General features: G+C 36.9%; 1 protein-coding gene across 1 annotated transcript; it reads right to left on the reverse strand.

The window, feature by feature from the left end:
* Positions 1–7,365: 7,365 nt before the first annotated feature.
* On the reverse strand, positions 7,366–10,244 carry LOC125178872. The gene is made up of 3 exons (XM_047883647.1): positions 10,232–10,244; positions 9,604–9,768; positions 7,366–8,263 (listed from the first exon to the last, which is right to left on the reverse strand). Exons 1-3 carry the CDS (start codon positions 10,242–10,244, stop codon positions 8,064–8,066), a joined length of 378 nt encoding a protein of 125 aa, XP_047739603.1. The 3' UTR covers positions 7,366–8,063.
* Positions 10,245–10,444: the final 200 nt, after the last annotated feature.

Genomic DNA, 10,444 nt, shown 5'->3' on the forward strand with positions numbered 1-10,444 from the left:
ATTTTTCAAAATATAATAGTACTTTTAAATTATTTTGAATATTGTAAAGATTTGGATCGCGATCAGCACAGAGTCTTGAAAACTATAATAACTTGCCCTCGTGCTGATAAAAGCGACGGGTAATCGAAAGGTAATCGAGAAGTAATCGACAGGTAATTAACAGGTAATCGACAGGTAATCGACAGGTAATCGAGAAGTAATCGACAGGTAATTAACAGGTAATCGACAGGTAATCGAGAAGTAATCGACAGGTAATTAACAGGTAATCGACATGTAATCGAGAAGTAATCGACAGGTAATCGAGAAGTAATCGACAGGTAATCGACAGGTAATCGACAGGTAATCGAGAAATAAACGACAGGTAATCGACAGGTAATCGAGAAGTAATCGACAGGTAATTGGCAGGTAATCGACAGGTAATCGACAGGTAATTGACAGGTAATCGAAAGGTAATCAACAGGTAATCGACAAATAAGCGACAGGTAATCGACAGGTAATCGACAGGTAAGTAATCGACAGGTAATTGGCAGGTAATCGACAGGTAATCGACAGGTAATCGACAGGTAATCGAAAGGTAATCAACAGGTAATCGACAAATAAGCGACAGGTAATCGACAGGTAATCGACAGGTAATCAACAGGTGATCGACAGGTAATCGACTCAACAAATAAAAATTGACACGCCATCACATCGACAAAATGTTTAATTGCGTTTCTGAATGTGAGCGTGCAGCTTGGGCCTTCACGCGACCGTTGAAGTTATGAATGCCAAATGTTTTCGAATAACCTATTCATAATATTTATAAGAGTTTATAAGTTTAAAACACGTTACCGTATATATATATATATGGAGCCGATTTGACATGGGGCCTGTCTGGTTGGGCTATACAATCTAAAATTTTAATTATATTAGGGTTTAAATTATTATATTTAAATGGGAATTTTTAAAAAAATTTTTGTATGGATTTCATATAATTCAACAACAAATTTAGTTGTGCAATTTATATGATTGCAAGAAAGTTGATTCGAAATAGTTATCTCAAATCTGCAGTGACGTCAATCACAATCGATGCCAAGCCACATTTCATGCATCATACATTTTTTTCGCAAGATCTTTCACACATTATGCCCCGGGCATAAAAAATTAGAATCAAACTCAAGAAAATTCGTTCGATTTAAAAGTTATAAAAAATGAGCCTCTACAACAAAAAATTCATGTTTTGATGGTTTTGTTTTTGTTGTTGTAATTGCCCATCCTGGTAGTGGCGACTATAGGGAGGGGGGGTGATAGGTCAGTTTTTCCGAGCACTCGGTACCACTGGTAGTTCTACGACCATCACTGGCTCGCTGACCCGCCAGAACCATTTTATTGCATTACACAATAATATTGCATTGATGGTTTTAGCATATGTGAGTGGAAGGTTTTAAACCATATTGCTCATCGGCAAATGAAGCTATCAAAATTCGTGCTAAATTATGGTTAAGGGAACAAACACCGATTTTGGCCATTACTCCTCAGTTACAGTATATTTACAGCATCATCGTTAACCGGTACCCGTCATTTGACGTAACCTTTGTCAATAATCTGGAAACTATGCGTGCTTAGAGAAAGGAATGCAATTTTGAAATTACACATGAAATGTTATTTTGAAGGCTATAATTGGATGTAAATTCGGAGAAATGAGATTTTTTCTGGGTTCTAAAATGAAGATGAGGTTCCAAATCTGCACGCTGGCGCGAAATATCCAATAATTCGGGTTGATCAAACAGGTGCGTGATTGCAATGTGCATTATAGAAATGTGACCTTTGAAACGCTGGAATTGAGATAGCAATACGACGCTCTTATCAAGTAAGATCGATCGAAGTAAGATTTGTGCTGATAGCAATCACACTGCGCCAAGAATTTCACTGTATTATCAATCCAACTCTATTGAAACAATTTTCTACGAAATGTTAATCTAAGTTCGGCATATTTACCAGTCCAAACTTTTAGAGCGTGTTAAGTTTCCTAGGCCCCTTCCATGGAGACCCACAGTACGCGCTTATGCTCAGCAATGCAACTGATGAACTGAAATGTTTCCAACCTTGCGGCGTGCCATTTTAATTTGTTCTCGATACGGGTCACGCCCATAAAACGTTGGCAAACACCAATTATTTTATTCTAGTTCTCTGTGTTGATTCACGGTTCAATACACGGTTCAATACGAATTTATAACGAGCAACGCAATTTAGCTCAAGTTATTGGCGAAAGAAAAATAATAGATCTAATATTTGATGTAGCCCCTAAACTCGTCGACATAGCACAGTGCATTTGTTTGCAAATTCAACGAAACGAAATACAATGCGTTGATAATTAGAATACGAGAGCTCGTTCTTGTGAGCTTGCATGGAAGGAAATTGTTTTAAGCATGACCGACATTAAGGCCACAAATTGGCTTTTGTCAATCGTAACAATAAAATTTTGTCAGAACTATTTAATTTTATTGTATATAATTCAAATATGAAATAACCAAACATTAAAGTTAGTTTACTAATTCAAAATTATTCGGGAGGATAATGACTTGAGCTTAGGACAAATTTTATTGTAGGTAGACATGGTAATACACACGCAGGCGATCCAGAGCATCAGTGACGAATATCGTCAATGATTTAAACAGGAATTCAAACGACATAAATCATGGCCATAGAGTTATATCGATGAAATAATTATACGTTGGTAAAAAAATGCATCCTGCCATGATGGTGCTCTTTATAAGGCAGAGAGGCACTCTTTTCTAATCATTGTAAACTTGGATTAACAATTTTCTCATCTGTAAATAAAGTGGATAACGGAAAGGCTGCTCGTTACCGAAAATGAAATCGGTGCATTGTCTGTCTTGCTGAGCGATGCCCGCAGGATATTAAGGTCTTGTTTTGTAACAAAGTTTTCGTCTAGAAATTACAGGTATACTCTTTGATAGAATGGTTACAGCTTGCAAACTCTATAAATTTAAGTTTTTTTACAACGCTTACGACCCAATAAATTTGCTCGTTTTTGTTTTTTCACAACGTTTGCTGCTTGTGAAATGCGCACATTACAACGTTCACAGCTTGCAAGCATGAGATTATGCATAATTACGCTATATATAGTGGCCTTATTTCATTAATTTCAATCTAACTTGTCAAGGAAGTGTGTTGATATATCGGATTCATTCTTTCATTTCTGCGGCAAAGTGATATTGGTTTCATGTAAACGTACTATCACACCAGCGATGAAAAAGCCCATCATTTTCACTTTGATTGTGGGAGATAAAGAAAAACCTATGGCTCCTAATATTTGTATTACTTATTGGAATGCAGGGCTTTCTGACCGTACACATGACAGGAAAACGAAACATGGCATTTGCGGTGCTCATAATTTGGTGTGGAGCGACGATCAAGATACCAATTGTTATGATTGCATTGCCCTCGTCAGGTCTGCCTAATTAAGTACTGCTCGAAGACACTGACTACTGTTGCCTTCTATGTGAGCAGGATAGTCAAGCGAGGGCGGATAATAAATATTACATCAAATGAGAGTGGCATAAGCAACAATCTTTAGAACCTGTTGTCAAGAATAATATTCATGAAATACTTGCTGAGAAAATCACGGTTATCCTGCCACCTCTACACATAAAATTTGGATCCATGAAAAATTTCGATAACGTGCTCGATCGAAATCGTGCAGCATTTAAACATTTTATGTCATAATTCCCTAAGTAACGACAGGTGATAAGCATGTGCTGTATTTGTAGGTAACAGATATTGGAAGTCATAATTATAATGAACGCTCAGATTGACAACCTTAGTTTGATGAACATGTTGACGCTTACATATCAGGTGATGGTTGAGCTGGATGAGCGGTACATAACTAACTTGAACAGTTCAATGACAGCTAAAGAAAACTTTATGGCGGAAAATATAAAAAACTGTTTATACGAAATAATTTATTCTATCAACCGTGTGTATGAAGTAATTCAAATTGCGTGAATTCCGCCATGTTTTTTTTTCACTGAACGAGGGGCCAGCAGAAACTTGAGGCGGGCGACGTCATGCGGACGTCATCAATGCTGCAGTTAAAGGACTTAGAATCAACCCATATGAAACTTTTAACGGCGATTTTGTACAGAAAATTATATTGTATGAAAAGAGCAGAAACTGTACTCATCAGAAAGAATTCCTTTCTAGTGATTTAAATGCAGAAATTAGGACAGTATTTTTCACAATTTTTAAATCATCATTTAGGTATATTATATACCGCCATTTATAAGGTTCCTTATGAAAGACTGTATTGGAGTGAGTTACCAGACACACAAAATGAATTTATTATAAATTCAATGGCCCAAATTATCATTTAGCACTTTTGGATTCAGGTTATATTTCTTACAGTCATGTCACTATGAGCTACTTGCGAAATCTAGTTGATGATACCGGCCTTCAGTGCCGGGTATTTGCTTCTAACGAAGGGCTGATTATTTTTAAACTTATCTGCTGTTCGTTGACACGTTTCTCACGGGAAGATCGTGACACATAATACCCTATGGCCATGTATAAATAATGCACTATATACGACTTCTCCCGTTGAAGCCTTTTTATACTGACACCCTGGCGTGGTAGACGGAACACTATTGACCAGTGGCCATTTTTGACATTAGTTTTTTAAAGAAGTTGAACTTTTTAGCCTTGAACAAATATTTCATGATTGCCAATAATTTGGATTTGACGCTACTTAAATTCGTGAAATCTCAAGTAAAAACGTTTTATGAGACCAGCTCCATCATCAGTTCAAAAATTCATATAATACAAAAAAAAAAAATCAATAGAGAAAAGTGAAATGTACACGAAATAGATTTTAACCTAAGGACTGTAAAAACGATCAAGGAGCATATAAAACAATGGATTAACAATAATTTAGAGTGAATAAAAACTGTTAGCGTTATTAAGGTTAAGTCATTGTTTAAAAGTGTTCATAAATTACATGGATCAAGAAGGCGCTCTCCATGCAACACAGGCCGGAGGTGGACAAAGCCGAGTGGTTCACGGCTGATTGGTGGATGTTCGGAGAGATCCAAGGCGTTCGATTCAGGGCTTGTTGGTGCACAAAATTGGTGGTGCACGGCTGCGCTCCCGCGTGAAGGTGAACGCGCACAGCAGAGTGGGACGGATGAGCAAGAGGCTGTTGAGAACGATAACATCCTGCCGCGAGTTATCATTCCACGGGAATAAAAACTCTTGATTGAAAGGCAACGCACAATTTGATTGACACGCAATGCACTACAATCCGTACCCTTATGTAGTGGACGAGCTTGACTACAGTCCTTTTAACTATGATTATTAGCACGAGATCTATTGTACATGTATAACACGGGCTCCCAGTAACATAAACGAGATGTTAGTAAATGGAGATGAAATAACATCATGACATAAAGGTACATTTTTATGAATGGAATATAAATCTAGAAATCTCTACAAAATTGTACAAGCGGATTTGAAAGTCATATTGAGAAAACGGAATATACCAGCCAGCAAGAAAAAGGTAGAAGACGGCAAAAACATCAATAAAAGCTCACACGGTAGATGCCAGTTCTTCTGGTTGATGCCAGACACAATTAATGAATTTGTCGCTTACGAGAGCATCGCGCGTGATGTGGAATCTGACTCATCGTAATAAGCCGTACAAATTAAACAAGTTGACCTTAGTCTCGATATTCGGAACGATTGGGAAATTTTATTTGCACTGAAATTGAATTGACATCGATTGATAATCGTGGCGAAATTTTCATGGGAAAAATAGTCGTGAAAATTACGATGAAGCTCATGAGTAATTTTATCAATATCTTAAAATTACTTCATGCTATTAAAAAGATTTAGTTGGCCAGTTTCACAGTTTTGCAATTCACGAATTAGAACCAATTTGTGTAAACTAATTGTCGTTAATTTTGATGTTGCTGCCAGGAAATTTCGTGAATTTTACAATGCCGCACGATTTGTGGGTTACACGTGTGTTCGAACATTCTCACAGCGAGGAGAAAAGAAGCCTACTTTAATTGCAAGAATTAGTAATAATTTAACTTTGCGAAATAATCAAAAGTGTTTTTTATTCTTCGGAGGCATCAAATTACTCTAATTATAAATATTTTGTTATTACTTCGGATAATATTTCTTCGTATATATGATTATTTTGAAGCGAAGCTACCCTAAAGTTAGTGCAACTGGCAGTTGAGAGCGTCGGATAGCTTTTGGCTTCAGGTAACATTTTACTACAATAAATCTGAGATTTAATTGCCTACATGGAGTAAATTTAATGCTGGTTTGTGAACAAATTTCAAGCCAATCACGAATTCCAATATACAAACAAAAAACATCACAATTACTTTGTACTAAATTAATAGCCGACCGCGCTTAAAAGTTTATAGCTGTTCATTTAGCTCTAAAGAGGGTGGATTTGAAAACAGTAATTGCAACGTTACTACAATTAGTGTGCATGCGAATAGAAAAAAAGAATAAGATTAATTTCTCTCATAAAAAATCTAGATCGTAGTTTGCAAATTTAAAGCGCTGTTTGAAATTAAAAATTGACAGTAGCTGCAGATGTTCGTGCTGCACTTCCATTCGTCTTTATTATGTTCAAATCATAAATGTTTAATGTATACCCGAAACTGGCTTAGTCAGAAATTAAAGCATTCATCATATTATATTAACCGATATTCATTAGTTCATGGAGTGAACGAGTTTGTTTATTATGCAATCATGCAACTCGAGTTGGCTATTTGTAGCTCCCTGCACATTAGAGTTGTTGTAGAATGTAATTTTTAACATTTGTATATTGTATTATTGTGAGGTCGCCTGTCTCACGCTAGCCTTGTATTATATTAGAATTGCGGTAATTAGAATATTTCCTCATTAATGAATTAGGTTTTTTCATATTTTCTCATGTTTAATTTAGCGGATTTCTCGCTGTGACGATGTGTTGTCAGTCAGTGGCGGGTTGATCCGGGAGTCTTTTAGCAGTGTTACACGTGTGCGGACCTTTTAATCACGTTATGCTGGTCGTGCCGCNATAATAGCACAAGATGAATCAATCGGAGTCAACGTGTTGACTCCGATTGGAAACTTATTGGAGCAGTGCAGGAAACTTATGCAGTTTCCACTTATGCAGTCTTATGCAGCAATGCACTACCTGTAATTTGGGCATTGCGTAACAATACATTGCAGTTCATTTCAGCAGTTTGAACATGCACGGCCGCTCATTTGTGCAGTTCGAACGTGAAAAAAAAATATTTAGCTTAAAGCAATGCAATATTGGTAAGTTTTTTTCAGTTTAAAAATTGGTACAGAATGGCCAACTTTTAAGAATGCACTCAGTGTAATTTATTCAGTTGAACAAAGGTGCAGGATAACTGACTTCAAATAATACCCAACTGGTAATGTGTAAAGTTTGAACACTTTGAACAGGATTCTCGATTTTTGACAATTGTCTACTGATAATAAGTTCAGTTAAAAAACTAAAACCGAATTGTTACCTTCGAACAATATATTACTTGTCTTTAGTCTATTCGCACATTTCTGGCAATTTAGGTAGTTCGAACATAAAAAGAGGAATTGATGTTGATTTGGGTTTTTTGAATATTTAAGCTGAATTTTTGACAGTAGTCAATACATTTTTTATTTGCACAGTTCGAACATTTAAACTGAATTTCTGACATGGTTCTGATTTTTGCTTTGAACTCGTTCAATAACCGAGGCATCGTGTTTGTAGGCGGAATGTGTTTTTACTGTCATTTCGAATATTCCATCGTCAAAAAAAAATAGATTTTTGATTAGAATATCATTCATGTATAGTGCACATTAGTTCTCGACATTCCCTGAATTAAAAAAAAATTGCAGGTAACAGGGTTAATTTATTACGTTCACAATTATTTTTAAGTGACTGTTGCATTCGAAATTCATAGAGAGGGATAATTTTACCTGTCGTAATATATATGCGAGCGGAATGACGAACAATTGGTTTCATCAGTACAATGAGTACACTGAAGAACTCAAGCTCACACCTTGTACTGGCAAACGAAACGGAAAGAGTTCGAGCACGATTGGTCATTTGGCTCGTAGTTAGCATCGAGTCTGGCGCAGGTTTGTTGGATATTGTTTCCCAATTCTCCTCCAGTGGTTACTTTTCCGTCCTTCCATAACCACTGGCCCGCATTCAGAGTCAAATCGACCCACCAGTCGTGTATTCCAGACTTGTCTGTAAATGAAGAAAAACGCACCCAATAACTCATATTCATGTGATTAATGGAATTGTGCATTCATAGAACATACAATTTTATAGAATTTGGGATAGAAAACCGGAGTTGATTTCGTTAATTTCGATTCAAATCAATTATGCAAGCTTCTGAAGAATGCATTCATCGGGCTATACATAGCAGTCACATTGACGAATGTCAGGGCCGTGTGAAAAAAAATCAAAGCTCCACACGAGCTTCAAATAATCCATTCGTAAGATAATGCATCCGTCAAGCCTATAGAACCATCCGCGGCCATTCAAATCTAGGAGCACAAAAATTGTTTTCTGAAAATCTGTGTTCGCTTTTTCTTTCTGTAATTCAAGTAAGATTCTTCAGCGGGAACGAGGAAGATTATTATATGACTTTGGCCCTCTGAAGCGATGACTTTGGTAGAAAACAATGACTCCAGTCAATGAATGATATCATTAGCATTCAAATAAGAGGCCACAAAAAGTACAGCCCGTGTTGACTTTGCACCATGACACACCCATGCACTATCATCAGAGCAGTCATCGATCCATGACCCTTAAAGAAAACAAATTGCTGCGATCCCGACCTATTTGTATCCAGCTCTCAAGCTGAGAGCTGAGACTGACTTCATGAGCAGGACGAATGACTGTGTAAAAATAATTGGCTAACGAAATATATTAGGTGATGCACGCACGCAAAGAACTGAGTAATTGAATAATAATAATCTCGTTAATTATTGCATTATTTGAAGTTTTTTATTGCTTGCGGGATGAACCTAAAAGAGTTCATTCGATTCTATTTGTACCTCCATTTATTTGCAGCTCAACTTTTGTTTGTAGGTAGGGAATAAAATAGTTCTCATGCTAACCTTTTTGTTCTATTTCAACACGTTAGATCTGAACCGAATAAAATTTCTAGTGTTTTCAAAATTCTGTCCTTGAAATTCATAATTAAATTTTGCATATTTTTCATTTGTTGTTTCTGAAAAAATTATTGAAAATTCGTACGAAAGTTTCGATGAGCGTCGAATTACCTAATTGATTAACTTCTCAACTCAGACAGATCTTAAATTATTTCACAAAAGCCACAAAGACAACAAAGAAAATTTTTGACTTGAAGTAATGTGTCAATCGGTGTATGACCTTGATGTAATGTGGCAACTGGTGTATGATTGCCACTGCAAATTTTTAACACCTGAGACAAAATGCCTGAAACCAAACAAGCTGTTCAAGGAACCGACTGAGCGGAGTAAAAGTTTCAATTTAAATCCTCGACTTCCCGTTAACTTTGAACCTAGAAAGAACAATTGAATCGCCGGTTTTAGACTCACTGCTGTTGAGGTAAGCCACGAGATCAGCCATCTGGGCAGCAGAGGATGGATAGGCGAGCACGCTGCCCAATGGGCACGAGCTTTTAGCCGTAGCAAAGTTGACTGCGTTGGTAGAGAAAAAGTAGCAGAATCCGCCCACAGCTTCAAAGCCTGGCTTGCACGCATCTGGTGGGAGATAAAGAAATTGTTAGCAAAAAATTATCCACATTTTTATAAAAAATATCCAAAGTTTCCAATGCTTGGGCTTAATTTGGCTTCTGAATAAAATTTGAAACAGTAAGCCTTTCGAATGCCCTAATTGTAGACTATTTAGGGGCTCATCGTTTATAGGCAGAATATTTGGTGACTGTGGTTTGACTACACAATAATTCTTCACGCAAAACCTGTTATAGTTTCGCAACTTAATGACAGACAGGATTACTAGGGGTATTTTTTCTATTTTCTGATAGATTCAGAAAAAATAGGTTATTTTCTGCATTTCTCTGCAGTAACATTATGTATGAGGGCATATTGAAATTTGGCATGTTTTATCCTCCCCAAATACTATAACAATTCCCAAATACTATCACAACTCTCCTTAAAGAATATCGAAACAAAAATTTTATAACATACAGTAGTAAAAAAATACCTCTTTTCTTCATGAAGAATACCGAAACAAAAATTGTAGGATAGACAATTAAACAATACCTATTTTCTTCGTGAAGGTGATGAAGGCCGAGTCTGTGACGAGTAAGTTGGTGAGCACCGAGGCGCTGCTGCTGAAGTAACACTTGGACACGGAGGCCGCCTGAGTGATGGACACCGCCAGGCACCGCGTGTCCACGAAGCACCGATTCCGGCA

This window comes from Hyalella azteca, unplaced genomic scaffold (assembly GCF_000764305.2).
Source record: "Hyalella azteca isolate HAZT.00-mixed unplaced genomic scaffold, Hazt_2.0.2 contig13393, whole genome shotgun sequence".
Taxonomy (NCBI): domain Eukaryota; kingdom Metazoa; phylum Arthropoda; class Malacostraca; order Amphipoda; family Hyalellidae; genus Hyalella; species Hyalella azteca.

What these genes read in the sequence shown, in the direction of transcription:
- LOC125178872 (XM_047883647.1), bottom strand. An exon ending in CGTGGCTTACCTCAACAGCA is followed by an intron (nt 8,264 to 9,603) that starts GTGAGTCTAAAA and finishes CTTCATTTACAG; the next exon opens with ACAAGTCTGGAATACACGAC.